The sequence below is a fragment of the Camelina sativa genome, chromosome 16 (assembly GCF_000633955.1).
Source record: "Camelina sativa cultivar DH55 chromosome 16, Cs, whole genome shotgun sequence".
Taxonomy (NCBI): Eukaryota; Viridiplantae; Streptophyta; class Magnoliopsida; order Brassicales; family Brassicaceae; genus Camelina; species Camelina sativa.
In genome coordinates, this window is record NC_025700.1 from 1,555,802 (window position 1) to 1,576,327 (window position 20,526).

The 20,526-nt window shown below is 36.0% G+C and overlaps 7 protein-coding genes and 1 non-coding gene across 8 annotated transcripts; 4 read left to right on the plus strand and 4 right to left on the minus strand.

The window, feature by feature from the left end:
- Positions 1,332–2,383, plus strand: LOC104749250 (transmembrane protein 256 homolog; the record flags this gene model as incomplete). The annotated part of the gene is given in 2 exon segments (XM_019238498.1): positions 1,332–1,412; positions 1,674–2,383. Coding segments are annotated over 2 exon segments (87 nt in total), but the record flags the coding sequence as incomplete, so codon positions are not given.
- LOC104749251 (actin-related protein 7) lies at positions 5,511–7,819 on the minus strand. The gene is made up of 6 exons (XM_010470839.1): positions 7,608–7,819; positions 7,153–7,511; positions 6,791–6,932; positions 6,262–6,503; positions 5,999–6,182; positions 5,511–5,914 (listed from the first exon to the last, which is right to left on the minus strand). The coding sequence occupies exons 2-6, from the start codon at positions 7,453–7,455 to the stop codon at positions 5,694–5,696; spliced, it is 1,092 nt and encodes a 363-aa protein (XP_010469141.1). The 5' UTR covers positions 7,456–7,511; positions 7,608–7,819; the 3' UTR covers positions 5,511–5,693.
- On the plus strand, positions 7,973–10,001 carry LOC109124674 (proteasome subunit beta type-1). The gene is made up of 7 exons (XM_010470840.2): positions 7,973–8,144; positions 8,271–8,378; positions 8,757–8,838; positions 8,938–9,067; positions 9,154–9,296; positions 9,396–9,482; positions 9,663–10,001. The coding sequence occupies exons 1-7, from the start codon at positions 8,098–8,100 to the stop codon at positions 9,735–9,737; spliced, it is 672 nt and encodes a 223-aa protein (XP_010469142.1). The 5' UTR covers positions 7,973–8,097; the 3' UTR covers positions 9,738–10,001.
- Positions 11,214–12,614, minus strand: LOC104749253. Its single transcript, XM_010470841.2, has 7 exons — positions 12,427–12,614; positions 12,267–12,323; positions 12,044–12,166; positions 11,891–11,957; positions 11,694–11,786; positions 11,505–11,612; positions 11,214–11,429 (listed from the first exon to the last, which is right to left on the minus strand). The coding sequence occupies exons 1-7, from the start codon at positions 12,561–12,563 to the stop codon at positions 11,376–11,378; spliced, it is 639 nt and encodes a 212-aa protein (XP_010469143.1). The 5' UTR covers positions 12,564–12,614; the 3' UTR covers positions 11,214–11,375.
- On the plus strand, positions 12,831–12,903 carry TRNAK-CUU. The gene has a single exon. It is a non-coding gene; the product is annotated as a tRNA-Lys (tRNA).
- Positions 13,024–15,427, plus strand: LOC104749254 (probable protein S-acyltransferase 14). Its single transcript, XM_010470842.2, has 7 exons — positions 13,024–13,647; positions 13,788–14,010; positions 14,099–14,190; positions 14,297–14,420; positions 14,515–14,600; positions 14,842–14,907; positions 15,015–15,427. Exons 1-7 carry the CDS (start codon positions 13,435–13,437, stop codon positions 15,132–15,134), a joined length of 924 nt encoding a protein of 307 aa, XP_010469144.1. The 5' UTR covers positions 13,024–13,434; the 3' UTR covers positions 15,135–15,427.
- LOC104753230 (F-box protein At3g60790-like) lies at positions 15,643–17,986 on the minus strand. The gene is made up of 4 exons (XM_010475513.1): positions 17,633–17,986; positions 16,364–16,984; positions 16,093–16,263; positions 15,643–15,991 (listed from the first exon to the last, which is right to left on the minus strand). Exons 1-4 carry the CDS (start codon positions 17,984–17,986, stop codon positions 15,701–15,703), a joined length of 1,437 nt encoding a protein of 478 aa, XP_010473815.1. The 3' UTR covers positions 15,643–15,700.
- On the minus strand, positions 18,628–19,863 carry LOC104749255. The gene is made up of 2 exons (XM_010470843.2): positions 19,706–19,863; positions 18,628–19,393 (listed from the first exon to the last, which is right to left on the minus strand). The coding sequence occupies exons 1-2, from the start codon at positions 19,763–19,765 to the stop codon at positions 18,800–18,802; spliced, it is 654 nt and encodes a 217-aa protein (XP_010469145.1). The 5' UTR covers positions 19,766–19,863; the 3' UTR covers positions 18,628–18,799.

A 20,526-nucleotide genomic window follows, 5' to 3' on the forward strand; every position in this document is an offset into this window, starting at 1 on the left:
TTTTCTTTCTTTTCTTTCTCTCGATCTATCTCTCTCCGAGGAGGACATCACCGTCCTCATCGACACCGATGAATCCTCTACACAGCCCACTGGCAAGAACATCCGCCGTGCGCTTAAGGATCTCATCGGAATCGGATCTGCTGATATTGGCAACGTTCTTGTCGTTCATTACATCGGACACGGGACGAGGCTGCCCGCTGAGACTGGTGAAGACAATGATACTGGCTACGACGATGATACTGGCTACGACGAGTGTATTGTTCCTTGCACGTGAATTTAGAGGAAAATCAAGAAGCAACCCAGCACTAATTTTATTGATGGTCAATGATTCAATCTCACTTTCGATGCTCCAATCTCTTTCTATTGGTACGATTTTATCTTCTTTTTTTTTTTAAATGGCAAACGGTTTAAGCTGCATCTCCATGAATCGATTAGGTTTAGTTCACTTAGGTTTAATTAAGGTTAGATTCACAAGATCAGTTCATGCTGCTTGACAATACTATGGTTTTTAGTCTGGTATAACTGTATTAGGTCTGGTTTGGAATGAGAATTATTTAAGATTATTGTAAGATGCAATTGATAGATTATGTCATTTTGTATTAGAAAAGATTATTTAAAAGCTTTATTAACTCTGGAGCCTTGTGGATTTTGTTGTAGATGATCTCCGACAATGAATCCCCAGAAAAATTCTTATTTAGGTAAGTGTCCTTTAGCCAAAACTGGTTCATAGTTAACTCTTGCATTTTTTTGGTCTATTCTTCTTTTCTTATTAGATGTTCAATTGTTGGTGTAGATGATATTGTACTTGTGGACAAAATTTGCCTCAAGGATTACAAGTTTGTGCGTGGTGATGTTGTAGTGTTCAGGTATGTTCCTTCTAATGCCAAACCACGTTTGAGTCATCCTTTGACAAGAACTATATAATGAGTTTTAGTTGATTACATGTAATGTTAGTCTCCACTCTCCTGTTAATGTCTTATCCTTGATGGTTAGAGTATTCTTAATCACATATTAACATAGATTTTGAATGTAGATGATGGATATGATGATGTGGTATGGCCTCCCCAAAGAGTTAGCAAGATTGGTCGATAAAGCTAATTGGAAGAAGAAGGAGAATGACAAGGTATGTTTCTTCCTTTTCCAAAAGAAAACTTCCTTCTTCATGTTACATCTATATTTTAATCTCAAATCAGAATTAGTCATCACGTCTCAATGATAACAAACCGTGAATACATTCTTGTATTGGAACAATGGTTTTAGCTCATATAGTACTTTTTAGCCTCATTGTGGCTCCGGTTTGCTTGCTGGCTTCGATTTTATGTTTATTTCAGGTGTGGCAAATGGCTTCTCTTTACCATTTGGTTCACACTGCAACTCTTCTTTCTGCACCTAGCACCAAATATCCCAACATTGTAAGCTTTCTCTTGTGTGTTATGCTTCTTGCTTGAAGTTCAAGCTGCTTCTTCTTCCTTTTTAAAGCAAGTTATTTTTTTAAAAAATTAAGAACTTTGAATTAAGAACTTTACCATTGGAAGTATATTTTTCAGTTGTATCTTACAAAAGTTATTAGCTTTGAATTTGTACTTTTTCTAATTAAAATAATGTAAAAACATATTTTCTTACAACTTTACAAATGAAGATGCTCTTAGTTATACATGTTTCATATGTTGTAGGAATAAAACCCTTCTCCAGGTAGCTCCTCTCCGCCGCCGTTGTTGTGCAACCTCAAACGTCCCCTCCCCCCTCTTTATTCTGTTGTGTGACCTCAAGCATCCCTCACCTTCTTCATTCTTTCTTCCCTCCCTTATCCTCCACACCCTTTCATTGTCTCCATCGTAACGTCTTCCTCTTAAACGATAATTCAAGTCTTTCAATGTTGTCTCATTCAATTGAAGTCCCACTACTTTTTCTTCAATTGGTGCAAGTTGAAGTCCTATATAATGTCCTCTCTTCCAATTTCATGCCTCTTACAATTTCCTTTCTCTCTTAATTTTATATTAACTTACATGGATTCCACCACCACCACCACCATCGGAGACATTACATTTAACCGGAATAGGAGAAAATCGGCAAGTATCGCCGCCGTCGAGACCAGACATTAGCTCCCAGAAGTTAAAAAGACAAAATAACAAAACTGCTAATTACAAAGTTGGGGACGTGACAATGCACATGGCTCTTTTGTTGTGATTTTAATGTCGATATTATTCCTTGAATGAAACAGTTTGTGTGTGTGTGTACACACTATTTAGTTCTTAACGAAATAGTTTGAGATATTTTTTTTTGTTTGCTTAATAGTTTGCAAAGCTTATTCTTTGTATTAGGATTAAGAATCCAAAACAAACAATTTTGGTTAGAGTAAAAGGAACCAGAAGGTCATTTTTAATATATTTCGTTAGGATGAGGTTAGACATTAGGAGTTAAACCAAAATCAACAAGTTCATGATAGATAGTTATGGTAATGAAGAAAAAAAAACAGAATTTTAAGTAATTGAGATTTTAAAACATTTGTCATCAAAAACCACTAACTCATTACTCCAAACACAAAAGCGTTTAGTAAAACACTATTCCCACATGTTACTAATTAAAAAAACAAATAATAAAAACATTACCTACAACTACATCTAATAAAACCAAATAACAATGGACTGACAAAATGAAAAATAATTTTAATAAACCAGAACTAACTACTAAAGCAAGACAACAACAATTACTATACAAAACTTAACTTCTAATTCTATATTTTATATTTTTATGAAAACAAAAAAAAATCATGATGATTTAAATAAATTTAAAATTTTAAAAATAGGTTACATTATACAAACCAGAAAAATACACCAAAAAAATAAACAAACAAAAGCGCAAAGGACAAAATAAGAACAACATAACTAGACAAAAAGAGGAAAAATACATAACCAAATAACAAACTACCAAAACAACCAAAATAAAACAATTTCATCTAACTTTCGCGCGTAGCGCGGATCAAATACTAGTAACATTAAAAAGTTAAGTTAGTTTTTTGACAAAGGTTTTTGTAGTTCAATGTCATATATAGAGAGAATTTGGAATTTCAGATTGTGATTTTGTTAATTAGTTAGAATAAGTTTTCCTATTTATTTAAACATTTTGAGCAAATTTCTAAACATGAAAAAGGATATATTTTTCTCAAGAAAAAGAAATGACATTGTGATCCATCATCTTCCGCAGCATTTTCGTTTTTCTACAAAAAAGAACCATATAATAATTAAAATTTATAAAATACAGTTTTTTTTTAACAAACTATTAATAATTCTTACTTTAATAGCATGAAAAGTCACTCTCACAGCTTCCATGAGTATCTCTCATTAGCATCTAGTGCAGTCTGGATGGATATACTCTGCAATATATTTTACACGGATTAAAATTGAGAATTGATGTTTTGATATTTTTATAAAAATTAAGAAAAAGTTAAATTTTATGTTTTTTATAGAAAAATATAAAATGAAAAAATTTATTTCCACTTGCAAATCAACAAAATTAATATGTTAGAAACATGAAAAAAAAATTCATCCATTAACAACCGAAAAAAAATAATTAAAGAAAGGAAAAAAATAATTAAATAATTACGTCCTCGGTCAATAACAAATGACTAACTCAAATAATTACGTACTTTGTTTTTGTACTTTGAAGTATGATGCAGCGTCCGTTCTTGCAAAGTTGACTACATCGGAAGACACTAAGTGCTTATGGATAATGGCATGGTCCCTCTATTTGTCCAACTCCTCCTCAGTTCTCAATGGGAGAAAGACCCTCTATTTGTCCAACTCCTCCTCAATTCTCAATGGGAGAAAGACCCGATAATGATATCAAATATTATATTGTTTAGTATTATTTCAAAGAATCTATTAAATCAAGTTGTTAATTAGATAGACTTCATGGGGGTGATAATTGTTGGCTTTTTTGTTTCTTCTTATTACATGCTACGGAGACATTGGAAAACCTTGCTGTTGAGTCACAAGAAAGATGCTTAGAGCTGCTCCAACGACATTATTAGCTTTCTGCACAGCCAGTCCTTGCCCTGCTGTTGAGCATACAAACACAACTATTCCTGTTCTTGGAAACCTTTTGAGTTTAAACCATTGTGATGATGCTCGCCAGTGTGCAGCTTTGGCACTTTCGATTCTTTCTGGCGGAAACAACCCTAAAACAATAATTAATTAAATAACAGTATTGAAAAACTATGAATATAATAGTAATTTAAGAGGTTGCAAAACACTATACAACTAATTTTTACCATTTGAGTTGAATATATTAAAAAAATTATTCAATTGATTCAAATTAGAAAGTTAAAAAAATGAACAAAGAGTGTTCAAATTGTTCACCCATATTTTTGGAGATGCCACTTCAATCAAAACAAACAAACTTGTCTAATCTACTTTCTACAAAATCATTAGAGTACAAACTTATCTACAACTAGTATATAAAGAGAGACTAAATTATCATAAGTTCAAATATCAATAAAGATTAATTGGAAAAAGCTTAAAAATACTTAGGAGGAGGTATTGGTTAAGGATTTAGAAAGAATTTTAATGACTTTATGTTCTTGCTGATTGTTAGAATCATAGAAAATTGAAAGTTAAAAATGAAGGATTCTAAGAGATTGTTTAGGAAGTTTTTTTAAAATCTTGATGATTTGTTTTTTCTAATCTTGAAAAATCTTTCTATTTGAAGGAAATAATATAAAATCCTAAACCAATAACATAAAATTTGAATTCATTAACAATCCAAGATTTTTTTGTTTTACTTCAATAACATAAAACTTTTAATGACTTTATGTTCTTGCTGATTGTTAGAATCATAGAAAATTGAAAGTTAAAAATGAAGGATTCTAAGAGATTGTTTAGGAAGTTTTTTTAAAATCTTGAAGATTTGTTTTTTCTAATCTTGAAAAATCTTTCTATTTGAAGGAAATAATATAAAATCCTAAACCAATACCTCCCCCTTAATTTATTTACTTTTTTGGACGTTTAATACATGAGTTTTTTTTTTGTTAGACAAAATTACTTCATATAAATAAATTTGGTTTAATAAACCTTCATCAGCCAATCTTGTACTTTGTTATCAAAANAAAAAAAAAAAAAAAAAAAAAAAAAAACCTTCATCTTTTAGATAATTGGTAGATTTAGATTTGTGGCTTCACAGTTAGAGAATCAACTAACAGCGTTAATCTTTTGTCCGTTTATGTGTTATATATACAATCTGTCTAAAATAACCACGAATATGTAGTCTGGTGGTAGCATGTTGGTAGTTTTTGCTAGAGAATGCGGGTTCGGATGCCATATCTACTTTTTTTCTTAAAGACAATCAAGTCATGCGTTCGAATCTACCAATTATTTAAAAGGTGAAGATTTTTTAAACCAAATTTGTTTATGTATGAGGTTTTTTAGTCCAACCAAAAAAATACAGATATTGAAACATCCGAAAAATAAATTAATTTACTCTAAGAATGTGATATATTAATTGAAAATCAAGAGTAATGAACCATAAGGACAAACGTTATTTTTTTAACAAAGAGACATATAAACCGATCTAATCAAATTATATTGTACTTGAAAGTGTTTTACTACTTAATTTGGTCCAAATCCTTAAAACACAGCAAAGGTAAAATAAAGAATCCTCAGCTACAACAACTACCAAAGTTGTGTGGTCTTTGCTTTCTAGAAACATTTCCGGTGAACCACCGATGGTCCAGTCTCATCATAATCGGCTTTAGTAACATGCTGATTCTGCGGAAACACCACTTTAGCTAGTATGGCTCCTCCAACCCAGGCCGAATACATCCCCAAATTCTCCGGCATATATTCCGGCGGTTTCACCAGTGTTGGTCTAATAGCCGACGAGCACAAGTTTACTTCTTTCTGAAATCTACTTTCGAATCCTGCCAATGACCATTCCAACAAAACACTTAAGCTTTCCAACCCAAAAGATACCAGAACACAAGTGTGTCAAGTATTGTTATTACCTGTCATGGAGGTTGTACCACCACAGAGTACAGTATTCTCCAAGAGCTGCCTATGGTTCTCAGATGAAACTGTGGAGATAATGCGGACAAGCTGCTCAACGATTCCGTGCTCCTCCAGTCCCAATATAGACGGCTGAAACAGAGCTTCACCAACAGAGTATCTCTCTCGCCCAATGCTTATCACCTAATAAGGCCATGGTTTTGTTATCTATACGTATAAGGTAACACAAGATGTACAATCTCAAAATTGTAGTCATACAAACCTGTCCATCAGGAAGAGTATGCTGCTCGATTTCACAGCTTTGAGTTTTCGCATAAGCAATTTCGTCCTCGACACAGTTTGCATACTGCTCCTTCAGTTTTTCAATGTCAGGCATGTTGAGAGTCATTGTCGGGTTGGATTTTCCAAGCTCTTGGGCAAATAATTTCGTTAGTTCGGTTCCACCTAGCTCAAACCGTTTCGAGGCAATGTGTTGTACAGCACCTTCAAGAACTGGGGCAATATCTGAGGACATTGTACAAGAGTTAACGACAAGAGTGGTATCAGTCATGAAGTTAAAAACACCAGACACAACATCATCTTGATCATGCCCAGCCACATACACAAGGAACCTCCAACTTACTGCAACTTACAGGACAAAAGGTATTTGGTTTTACAAAACGTTTTAAAGCCTGGATAAAGGTTAGTGAAAGGAAACAACATCTCATGTAACATAAAAGTCACATAACACAGAGAACTATGACACAAAGAGTAAGATCAGATTATCACAAAGGTCAACCAAGTTATTATACCTATCTTCCCATGACCAATATCAACAGTGCAACCGGAGATGCGTCCAACAGCATAAAGGGACAGCACTGCTTGCTCTGATGCATAAAAACCAGAGACATTGAATGTTTCAAACATCAACTGTACCAGTTGTTCCCTAATAGCCTGTCCACAAACAACCATTTACAGCACCAAATCAGTTCGAATCGTTCTGAAAAAATAACATTTTGTTATCTAAAATGTGGTACTATAAGAACAAAATGGATCCTTTTTTCTTTAAAATCATCCAATGGAAAAGGATTATGGAAATTGAAAAGAGACTTCACAAGAATTCCAAGTTGTAATCTTTTCAATTAAGAACAAAGAAGAAAGCTGAGAAACGAACCTTAGGAGTACATAGTGGATCTGTGAAGAGTATATTGCCTTCGTTTCCCTCTTCCCAACCAAGACCAGTGTAGACAACATAACGCAAGAGATCCTCCATAGCATCCCAATCTCTAACTAAACCCCTTTCAATAGGATCAAGAGTGACATCTTCAAAGACAGTGGTGGGGTTATCAGCTGAAGAAGACCCATCCTCAACCATTCGTTTCATTTGAGATGGAATTATCATTGCAGGAGCTTGGTCAGGAATCGCTGCTCCGGCTTTGAGAAGCTTAGAGCCAGCATCAACAACAAGTGCTTCCATTGTTTTCACACACACACACCTTAAAAACCCTAACTTTCCACAAATGCGAAGATTTCCTGGTAGCACCAAGTCGAGCAAGATAAAGAAGAGAAAATGAGAGAAGGAACTAGAGTAAGAGAAGTAAGAAAGAATGGTTTTTTCGAGGAACCCACCTTCAAATCCTTACAGAGGACTCCAGGTTTTTACTAGAACAACATCAAACTACACATCTTCCTCAAAATTAGGGTTTCAACTAGATCTAGACTAAGCTGGGGTAAAGTTTCTACAATAGAACTAGTACGACTACAATCAATGGTCTGTCTACAAGGAAAATAGAAGAAGCTTACGAGTTTTGAGTGAGAAAAAAGTCGAACAAGATGAAGAAGACAAGAGAGAGGTAGAGAAAAAGGAAAAATAAATTAAATCTCAGGAATTTAAAACCCAGAGAAAGCCCAATAAAAAGCCCAAAACAGCCCGTAATGTCTCAGGTCTAAAACGGTACCGTTTTCCGGTCTCGTCTTTTTCTTGTTAACAAAGCCAGAGACGGAGAGCTTAAGATCCCCAGAAGAGTTTGGCTTTGATACCCGGAAAAGCAATTCTGCCATTTTCGATTCATCTAAGCCCTAGGCTCTAAGCTTCTTTCTCTCTTTCTCAAAATTCACCATGACTAAGCAGCACGCGAACTGGTCTCCTTACGATAACAATGGAGGGTACGGATCGTTAATCGAGACCTGCTTGGTTCTTTCGCCTAGTGGCTTTGATTTGCTATTTGAGGCGCTTGTGTCTTTGAATTTATTGATATGTATCTCTAATCGTTGTATTCTTTATTTTTTCAGAACATGTGTGGCCATCGCTGGATCGGATTACTGTGTTATCGCCGCCGATACTCGTATGTCTACTGGTTACAGTATTCTTAGTCGCGATTACTCAAAAATCCATAAACTGTAAGTACCCCCTACTACTCTTTCTTCTCTCAAATTCCTCACTTTTCGATTCGATCCTTCTTGGCAATACTTTGATTCTAGGCCTTTGCTGTAGATTATTAGGGTTTCTTTGGTTACTTTTCTGGGTTTTTGCAATCTATAATCCCTAGATCTGGATAAAACCGGTTATATACTTGGATGGTTTGATCATTGAGTACAGTGTATCTCTAGTGTAGACTTTGTGATTAAATTGATCATTCCTTGGATTCTGTAAATCCGGTTTATCACTTAGATGATTTGTGTTCTTATAACTTATTCCTTGGATTCTGTAATCCGGTTTATCTTATGTAACTTGCAAGGCTCTTGTTAAGCTGTTGTCCTTCTTTTAAACTTTTCCAGAGCAGACAAAGCTGTGTTGTCTTCCTCTGGCTTTCAGGCTGATGTGAAAGCATTGCAGAAGGTTCTCAAATCCAGACACTTGGTGAGGTTTCCTTTGGTCTATTGTTCTAATACCTTTCATCCTTTGTGTTTGGTGTAAGACTTATGTAAGAGTATTCTCTGTGTATTTGGTGTCCTGCAGATCTATCAACATCAGCACAACAAGCAGATGAGCTGTCCTGCAATGGCCCAGCTTCTCTCCAACACGCTTTATTTCAAGCGTTTTTTCCCCTACTATGCCTTTAATGTTCTAGGAGGGCTTGACGAGGAAGGTAAAATTGCTCTTCTTCTTTTTCTTCGTTAGGATGTGACTATAGCAACAGTACATTGTGTGATCTTTATTCTTGACTATATACAGGAAAAGGTTGTGTCTTTACTTACGACGCTGTTGGATCATATGAGCGTGTTGGATACGGTGCCCAAGGTTCTGGTTCCACACTCATCATGCCTTTCCTTGACAACCAGCTCAAGTCTCCGAGTCCCCTTCTGCTACCTAAACAGGTTTGTTGATATTCTTCATTTGTGCTTTGGCGTTTACCCATTGTTAGCATAAAATGAATAATTTAGGTTCCAATTTATTCTTCTTCTGCCACCATGTAGGATTCGAACACACCCCTTTCAGAAGCCGAAGCAGTTGATTTGGTGAAAACTGTTTTCGCATCTGCCACTGAAAGAGATATCTACACTGTAAGTTTTTCTACTTGTCTTCTTTTGTCACCACGCCACGAAAAAACTTACCTATTTTAGTTGAAGATATTCCCACAACATTTACTTAATCTGTATCCCTGATATTAATGATCGGCAACAACTTATCTTCGTTAATTGTTTGTCTCTGACTAATGCTTTGTGGATTGTTTGCTGTAATAGGGCGACAAGCTTGAGATTATGATACTTAAGGCCGACGGTATCAAGACAGAACTCATGGACCTGAGGAAAGATTAAGCTCCTTTCATGCATTTAGCCAACCATGTCTTATCTGGTTTGTTATGTTTGCTTCAACATTAGGCTTCCTGAGCTGTAGAACTCGTATGAACTGCTGTTGGGTTTGATGCTTCACAGTTGAAATCATGACTCGTATCTCTGAAGTTTCTCCAGAACTGCTTTCTTTTTGTATGAATCACTCAAATCCTTGTGTTAAAACACTATTTCTCTCGTTATTGCAATGTTTTTACATAGGGCATTGCATTAAGAAATTCGATTTAGACATGATTAGAATCTGGAAACTCTTTTGTGTCATTAATCAGAAGCTGTTCTCCAGCTTGTCGCAATGCCTCCACAGATAAAAATTGAAAAAAAAAGAATAAAAACGAAAGCAGATTAGCTGTTAGGATGTGACAATAACAGAGATAATATTTCATCATCCAAGTTCTTCTTACCTTTATTCGCTTTCTATTCACATCAAAGTCGGAAGTTCTCTTTACGGGATGCGGATCCATACTCGACAATCGAGTTCTTCCCAGTAGGAAACAAGAATTCAACATCATCTACTAACTGCCAAAGACTATATCGTTGGCAATGTTGGTTGACAAAGAAACAATAGAAAGCTCACTATAGTATTACTTACCTAAGATTGGACTTTCATATTCGAAGTCATCCTTGTTTTCCACAATCCGAGGAGTAAATTTGTCAGGTTTCACCGACTTGATGTGCAACAATGGTGAATGAACCGCTGTTACTACGGGGGTTATCAATAACTTACGAGACGATTATGAAAACTTCAATGGTGATACAACCGCTGTTACTATGGGACGATTATCAAAATTTTAAATGGCAAGTCAGGTTCGGTGATAAACAGAGTCTCAAGTCAGGTTCGACCAATTATATAGGTTGGGATGTTTGTCATCTGTCTCGGAGGCTTGTCGCCGGTTAGGCTTTCCGGTTTACGCTAGAGTGGATGTATTAATATATACTACTTCACTTTCTTGCGATCTTGAGTGAACACAATTATAAGAAAAGTTTGGGAACATGTGGCTTTCCTGTCCTCGACCTCGAAGTGGAGAATGTTTATAACGTTTTAACGTCTGAAAGTCTAAATAAAACCATTCGAAGGTCAAAAAGTCCTCAGCGTCCTAATTTTGTTCACTTTGTTTTGGATAACAGCTGAGAAATCCCTGTCTTCGGAAGAGAGCTTCCTCCAGCTAATAGACTCTTACAAGGATGTTGTATTGTACCCCATTAAATTTAGCTGATGTAGTGTAACGGAATAGTGTCTGTCGCCAGAGATAATCATAATATTAGCAGGGGTAGGATGACTCATTGCCCAAGGAAAGATATATCCCATGGTCATGATCATGCATTTAGCCAACTATGTCCTTCTGGTTTGTTATTTTCACTTCAAAATTAGGCTTCCTGAGTTGTAGAACTCGAATGAACTGTTGTTGGGTTTGATGGTTCACAGTTGAAATCATGACTCGTATCTGAAGTTTCTCCAAAACTGTTTTCTTTTTGTATGAATCACTCAAATCATTGTGTTCAAACACTATTTCTCTCGTTTATTGAAATGTTTTTACATAATAGGCATTGCAGTAAGAAATTTAATCTAGAAATGATTAGAATCTGGAAGCTCTTTTGTGTCCTTAATCAGAAGCTGTTCTCCGATACCCATCCCTTCTTCTCCAGCTCTTGTCGCAATGCCTCCACAGATAAAAGTGAAAGCAGATTAGAAGCCAGTGGCAGTAACAGAGATATTTTAGCATCCAAATTCTTTACCTTAATCCGCTTTCTATTCACATCAAAGTCGAAGTTCCCTTTACGCGATGCAGATCGATACTCCACTGTCGAGTTCTTCCCAAACAAGAATTCAACATCATCTACTAACTGTGAAAGAGCACAGGGTTTTGTCCAAAATCTTTAGCTATGTTGATTGAGAAAGAGAAAAGAAATCATACTATTACTTACTCCTAAGATTGGACTTTCATATTCAACATGAACATAGTCATCCTTCTTTTCCACAATCCGAGGAGTAAATTTGTCAGGTTTCACCGACTTGATCTGGCAACAAATGGTCATTGAACTGATGTCAAAAACTTCTCTTTGAGTGGCGTGATTTCATTCATTTTCTTAAGATTTTAGTTCATGTCTAAAGGTTCTCATACCACATTAAGAAGCTCTTTCATTGCAACTTCTCTGTTTACAGGTGTTTTCCTTCCTTCATTATAGTTCCTACCCACACCCAGGACACACGCAACAACAGTATAAGATGATCAACCATTATTTTAAAGCAGAAGACCAAAAATAAGAATATTTACCATGGTGGAGCATAATGCACTCGATCACTGATATTCTCAGAAGTGGAGATACAGTTATTAGTGGCAGGACACAGAGCTAATCTCTCGTTCTTTTGTTTTCCGAGATAATCTGGTTTTTTCCCACTTTAAACCAATCACAAAACAACATTTCATCATCATCTAAAACCATCATAACACCTGACCTGTAGAATGATGTAGAATCCTGTCGAAGAAGAAAACGTACCTGAGCTGGAATATAGCTCCGATCATAGCTAATTCACTGCTCCTAAGTATGATCTCTCTTCCAATTTCACACAAATTTCAAAAATCAGATACTTGGTTCTATGATAAACAGAGTCTCAAGCCCAGAGAGAGAGAGAGAGAGAGAGAGAGAGAGAGGGTACCTTCGACCCATTAGCTTGGGATGTTTGTCATCTGAAGTCTCTGGAATCGAGGCACTGATACGACGGGCATAGGAACCAAGTTTTCTCCGGCATTTGTGGTGGTACAAGCAAGTGGTCGGTGACGCCATGGAAGCCATCTCCAGTAGCTCGGATTCGTCTTCTTTTAGTGTTTCTTTACTCTTTTATTGCTCTTTGGAGTAAAGAAGAAGAAGTTTGGTTAAAGGGCCTATTAATATCTATAAATTATTGGCCCAATAGAGCCCAATAAAGAAAACTGGACCATTAACTAGTAAGAAACTGAGCCTCCACAAAGGCACAAACCCATATCTGAGTAGCACCATCCACTGACTGAATGAATGCTACATCAAGTAATATAAGTTACTAATTAGAAAACTAAACAACAAGCCCGTCTAGCTCAGTTGGTAGAGCGCAAGGCTCTTAACCTTGTGGTCGTGGGTTCGAGCCCCACGGTGGGCGTTTGTCTTTTCCAAATTTTTTAACCTATCGGAAAATATAACCAAAATTAGTAAATTACGGGAAGTAAAAAACCAAACTGATTATACAGTTTGGGCTTCCTGTAAGACTTGATTAACTCAAAGTCATTAAACAACAAATCTTTAGTTTTGGTCTGAAATTTCTTGTTAGCTCCAAAAGGGGGAAAAACGAATCCAACGAAGGAGAAAAAGTCTCATTCTTCAAGCTCCCCCCTCCACCATCATCATTCCTCGTTCATGGGGTCTCTGCATCACTCTCATTTTATTTCTTAGATTGTTGTTTTTTCTTGTTCCATCCAGATTAAAAATCCCTAAGAAAGCTTAAAGACCTCTTCCAAATTATTTTCCCAGAAACACACTTCTTTCTTTTGCTTTGCCTCCTTGGAGTTATCTTCTTTTGACTACGCGTCTTTTCTCTTGCCTCTGAAGGAGATCCAAAAAAAAGGGTTCTTTTTTTTATATATATAGAAGGAAGAAAAAAAAAAAAAAACAATTTGGTTTGAGAGAGACGACTATGCATAGATCTGGTACAACAATGGCTTGGAACGTATTCAAATTCTGTACGGCTTTACGAGGTCTTGGATCGATCATGATCCTTTTGGTTCTTGGTGTTGTCGGTGTTACTTATTACGCTGTCGTTTTGACTAACTATGGACCTGCTGCACTTTCTCAAGTTGGCCTTGATTCTCTTGCTGCTCTTACTATCCTAATCCTTTTCCATTTCCTTGTCAGTAACTATCTCTCTCTCTCGAGATCATAGCTTACTTATTCTTGTTAAAAGCTTCATGCTTTAGTCAATTTTTTGGTCAACAAAGTTTAGATGTGAATTTAGCGAAATGATGTGTTCTTTTTTTCATTTTGCTGCAGCTGGCAATGCTTTTGTGGAGCTACTTCTCTGTTGTATTTACTGATCCTGGTGTTGTGCCTCCTAACTGGAGACCATCTACTGATGAGGAAAGAGGTGAATCTGATCCGTTAAACAGTTTGGAGTTCGTTGGTTTACAGCCTCCTGATTCTTCAAACCCAAGAGTTCGCTTTTGTAGGAAGTGCAATCAACTAAAACCTTCCCGTTGTCATCATTGTTCTGTTTGTAAGTTTCCATCAGCTTCTTCTCTTCTTTACCATATATAGTAAGAGTCTTGAAAACTGAAATTGTTGTGATGTTGATTCAATTCTAGGTGGTCGGTGTGTGTTGAAGATGGATCACCATTGCGTTTGGGTTGTTAACTGTGTAGGAGCACTAAATTATAAGTATTTTCTTCTTTTCTTGGTAAGTATGGTTTTTTTTAGCTCTAATTTTATTCCATCTTGAGCTTTGTAATCTGCTACTCTTGTCACAACAACTTCTGTGTCTTTTTTATAATGTTCAAATGCAGTTCTACACATTCTTAGAGACGACTCTTGTGACTTTGGTTCTTATGCCGCACTTCATTGCGTTCTTTAGTGATGAAGAAATACCTGGAACCCCGGGAACTCTTGCTACTACTTTTCTTGCATTTGGTATGTTTGAACTTCCTTATACTATATATGGTACTTATTAGTGTATTTGGTTTCACTTTATTAATCAATGTCACCTTGTTTCATCATACGACAGTTTTAAACTTGGCCTTTGCTTTGAGCGTGATGGGTTTCTTAATCATGCACATTTCTTTGGTTGCTGGCAATACTACAACGATAGAGGTAAGTTCTCTTCATTTTGGATGTTTCAACTCCTTACACTTTATGGTGAATCCCATTGCTTAAGCTTCGAGCTTTCCGTTGTTTCGAGTGAGAATATAGGTTTTAGACTCTTTACAGTTTCGGTTCCCATGGCTTAAGCTTCGAGCTTTCTTTTTGCTCTAATGAGAACTTTGGTCTTTAGACTATTTACTTTTCTTAGTCCATCCTTCTCTTGAAACTTTCTTGGTCTTGAGTTGTACAGGCATATGAGAAGAAAACCACTACAAAATGGCGTTATGACCTCGGTAAAAAGAAAAACTTTGAACAGGTTAGTTTATTAGTTAAAGCCATTGGCTTAATTCCTTCTTCCATCTGAGTATAAAGCCTTTGAAGCTATAAGTTATTTTATCGGTCTTTTGGGGATTCATTGTATAGGTATTTGGAATGGATAAGAGATACTGGTTAATCCCAGGATACACAGAAGAAGATCTAAGGCGAATGCCGGAGCTGCAGGGACTTGAGTACCCTTCGAAACCCGACTTTGATTCCCAGTAATATCTGAAGGCAATGACTTTGTTCATCATCATCCCATGCATGTAAAACAGCAATATGTAGAGAAGAGAGGAAGTGGCATGTCATGGAGAGAAAGCTACTAACATGAAAATTGATGCTTCACTTTAGGCAGTGTAGATGTCTTCCTATGGAAGGCTAAAAACATCATTACATTTGTGGTGGGGTTTTCTAAAGGACAAAGATTCCAAGTTGGCTTTGTTGGCCACAACATATATGTTCATCTTCTTCAATAGTTCATATATATATATATATGATCTTATATTATAAAAGCAGAAGCGATCCATCCTTCTACTCTCTTGAAATAGCATTGACCAAAACAGAAACACAATAATAATAATGAAACAAAACCAGATAATATCCAAATCAATAGTTCAATACAATATCAAACCTTAAATATCCAAATCTCTCAAACATTAAAAGTACAGAAGCACATACCAAATGAAAACACAGTTCTTGAAATATATAAAAAAAAAACAAGATAATCCTCAAAAGTAATAAAGGGGAAAGGGTAGGAATGGGATAGATTTGGAACCAGAACTCATGATCGATCAGAAACATTCAATAGTTAAACCATAGTCACAAAGTTGCCTTAGCTGGGCTACTTTTCCTTCAGTTAATAGCCTCTTCATTGGAGGGTACGACGATGTCTCTATCATGAGCTTGTCAATCACTGTTCCGTGTTTCACAAAACGTGAGGCTAATGCAAATTGCACTTCATTCGAACGATCGAAATTATACATCCAAACAGTAGCAACCTCGAATTTAGCATCTGGAAATGGTTTTCCACCATTGATAAAAGAAGATTGATCACCCTGATCTTCTCCACGAGCATTGCCGTCCTAATTAAAAGGCAAATATGTAACATGACAATATAAATGAGTGCGAAAGAAAGCTGATCAAAGTTATCCAAAAACATGCATGAAAGTAAATTAATGTGTACCTTGAATATGATCTCCAGCTCCCTCATTTCTTCACCCCACATAAGTAGGACTTCCTTCAAAATCTGGAGTTCTTTTGGATTTGTCACGTCTACTCTCACGGATAAATATCCCTTCCGTTTCATTTTATAGTATTCGTTCACCATAAGCTCAAACCATATTCTTTTTTTCTCCTAAAGTTCATATATATACAGAGCAAACAACATGTCATTATAACAATATGCATAAATGATGAAAACATAGTGTTGCTAAGTTATATATGTAAGTACGTACCTGAGCGAGACTTGAAATATTGTAGCTGAGTTGAGGGTATTTACCGGCAACCCAAGAACTCCTATTAAAAATGATCTTAGGAGCACTAAGGAAGAATCCATTACAGTTGATATATTTGATGTCCAAGATCTCCAAGCGAGGTGCAGTGACTTCCATTTTATCCATCACAGTACGGCAAACCACTTGGAGGAACTCTAAGTTATTGTTCTCGATCTTCAACACACCAGGTCTGCTCAGGGATGTGATGATCAACACAAGCACCTCGAGAGAGGAGCAAGCTTCGAAAATACTGTTAAGGATACTAACATCGGCAATGATGTCACAAAGCTTTAGGGTCTTAAGATTGCAACAATTTTTGAAGGCCTCTGCCTCTGTTAGATAATATCGAGTGAGTGAGAGTGAAGTGAGACTCTGATGAGAGAATATACTTGGGGACACCCTGAGCGTATTATATCCACCGATAGGTCCCATGACAACAATATAGTTCTCAAGTGTAAGCTCTTTGGTATGTTTCAGACGAGTCACTGTTTGGATCCACCTTTCGAGCGTACCATCTTCACATTGATATACACAGCTGCCGATTCTGCAGCTCTCTAGGCGGTCAAGATGATTGTTTATAGTCTGTAGAACACAAATTAATTAAAATTTAAAAATACTTGTAAAATGTTAAAATCATATATTAACAGTACTTAAACATATACATGGAATAAACTAAATCCTAAATTAGTTTATTTTCATTCACTATACAATTTAAATGCATGTAATTAATAGTCATTATACAACCAAACTTATGATCTACTATATTAGAAAACGGTTTTTCACTGCACAAAGATAACTTATGTGATTTTGACACGAGAAACCGTTATCTAATACAGTTAGTCAGTAGATCGTAGACTAGTTAATTGGCGTGAAAACTGTTATCTAATATATATATATATATAGTAGATCATAAGTTAAATTATTGATAAACTGTTAAAAAATGATGTTTCCATCAAACGTTAACAAGTGTGTTTAAGAGGTAGTTTGTCATCTGTAATTTTTTCTCACTTCTTCAGAGGTTATCTAAATACTTTTGAATTCATCCCCGTATGTGTGTAGAACATTTCTTCTACCACACAACTTCAAAAAAAAAAATATAATGTATCTAAACATCAGTTTATAGGTCGACCTATCTATGTATTATTTCATCTTCACAAAGAAAAGATTAAAATGAAACCCTATATATATAGACGCGCAAGTAAGGATTTGGGAAAAGAAAACTCAACAAACCTTTGTCACCCCTTCGGACAAACTCTTAGAATCTTGGTGAACATGACCTCCTCTTTGCATGATAAAACTCATGTCCACAGATAAATGAGGCGTCCGTTTCCACAAGTTCACCCATCGCTTAGATACAGAACTTGTTCTGACAGCAGATATAAAGGGTGCTTTCGAAAGGATCTTTTCCAATAGTTCATCCGGAAGTTTGCTTATCCAGTCCATGTCATCAGCATTTCGGATCCTTTTTCCTCCTGCTTTAGATGATGCTGGTGATGGTGTCCTTCTTGCATTTGATGGTACTGGTGGTGGTGGTGGCCGTGAGGACGCCAGCGGCAAGGATGATGAAAAGGGTTCTGTCTTCATTGTTGAATAGAGAAGGTAAAATGCAATATGACTTGGAAAATTACAAGGGGATGGAAGAGATTAATGGTATCAACTTTGAGAGGATGAGAGAGGCTGCATGTTGTTATGAAAATTACTTATTTATATATACAACCACATGTTTGAAGCCTAATTGTAGGTTTATTTATTTAAGCCAGGTAATTAATGTTTTTTGACACCTCTTGAGTCACCTTGACCAATAAATTTGGAAAAAAATGAAAAGATACATGGAAATTAATTAGTCTAATAGGACAATTATTTTTTACAAAGGAAACAAATATCCATTCAAGCTAATACTCCCAAATTATATTAAAGTTATAAACATGAATTGTTTTTTCTGTGTGAAGTGTAATTTTCACTGTTGGACACACGTACGAGACAAAAATGATTAAATTGTTTTCAAAATTATCCCGGTTAACAGATTTACACAAACTTATGGTTTCAATATATCCCCAATTACATCATGAAGTCCACCACTTATTTTGTGAGTGTAAAATTAAGTCCCGACTAATTTAACTTCGCTTACTTAGCAGTTGAGTGAGTGAACTCTTGTCCTATGAATAGAGTTTAAGAACTTCTTATCAAAATAAAGATCATTATATGGTTAATGTTTGCAAATATCGTATTAACAATATTGTTCTCATCATCTAATTCAAAAGTATATGATCTTTTAGCAAAAAAATCTCAAAACAAAAGAAAAGCTATACAGTTGGAAACAAATCATCAAAACTTTGTTGACTTCGGGCAGAGATTCTTTTCTATATATTACATGATTATAGAAAATGGTAACGTTGACTAACGCTTAAACAAGTGTTCCTCTCCAGATTGAGGATCTATGTGTTTAATCCAACGGCTAGGAAGCTTCTTCAAATCATTATTACCACTGGCTCCCACGTGTGCGATATCTAATCCTCCTCCAAGGGGTAAGAACACCGATCTCACGACACGTGTGCCTCGTCTCAAAACTCCGTGCCATCTAAACCCGGGGATAGATTTCTGCGTGGCGTTTTTGCACACCAAAACGGCACCCATTTTGCTCGTTTTCGCTAATCCCAACGCTTTGACGAACTCGCGGCGTTTCGAATCAACCACCATGAAATCCACCCCGGAGATTCTCTCAACCACTTCCTCCGTCGATTCGCCTACCATCACCTCCGTCGATTCACTCTTGACGGCTCCTTTCATCACCGCCTCGTACTCCGACCTCGACTCCTCGTCCGGAACTATGCACACGTGTCTTCCACGTGTGTGTATGGCCGCGACGGCGAGTCCAACGCTGGTTGCGATCGGGTCTCCACGTGACCAAGTCTCGACGATCAACCTCGTGTTCCATCCCGCCGCCGTAGCCGATAAAAACTCCGCCACGCTCGATTCTTTGTAGCTTTTACACTTCAAAAGACACACAAATATATACACACATAATTATGATCAAGATTTTAATTCATATACGTCAAGATCGAGTAAACAAGAATCATATATATCTTTAAATGAAAAGATTGTTTTTAACAGGAAATACAAGATTATAGTAAATACAGAACTGTAGTTCATAATTTCATATACGAATTCAAGATTTCTTTCATGAAAGACAATATAGGTCGATCAGTTGATGATGATGTTAGAAACGTTATGAAACGAATGAAAAAGATGATGTATGCAAGTAAAAAATGCACCAAATATTGAATTAGTGGAGGGATTCCTTACGGATCGAACGGTGTGGATGTAAGCGTTAGAGGCTGTTTCCGGTGACCAGACGAGCTTCATGATGATCGTATCTGGAGAAAATTATTGTTTGCTTTAGAAAGAAGAAATGGTTTGTTTTTATAAAGAGAAAGAAGGTGATGATGATAAGACGGTTAGGCAGTTAGGTTAATAAATGGGTGTGGTTTGGCTTTAAGGAAATGGACTTATAGCGTTGACATTTGTTTAACTCACTCATCACGTGTCCTTCATTCTCTTTTTTTGATTCTCAAACTTTACTTTCAATAAATAGCCTTTATAATTCATTCAAAAACGAAAGAATCGATTTCTTTAGGTCCTAGCTAGGCTTGTGCAACAAGTTTAATGTTGTTGACAAAATTTTTTTTTTTGTATCATGTGTTTTAACTTTTTAGTAGTCTTCTAGAACTGTGATGTCACCTGTCACGTAACGTAATGTGATAGTTTGGCTGACGGTTATCACTCTGATCTCTTGTCTAGATACATTGTTAATCGGTATTGCGTAAACCAATCTATAACTAGGTTTCGCCTTTTGTTTAAAACTACACATACACATTTTTAAAATTTCTATTAGTATTAAAATGAGTTTTGTTGTTAAGTGTTAACAAATGCTGTCTTTGTAGATTAGGTTGATGATTAGACATAAATCAGACGTCACTCATTGGATATTTTTGTTATGTATCCAAGTCTTTCAATAGTATATATACTATATAGTATTGATAAAATTTCCAAATTAGATAGTTGATTACACAATACACGTACAACGTAGATCACAAAGTTGTATATTTATCCTGCCAATATTAGTC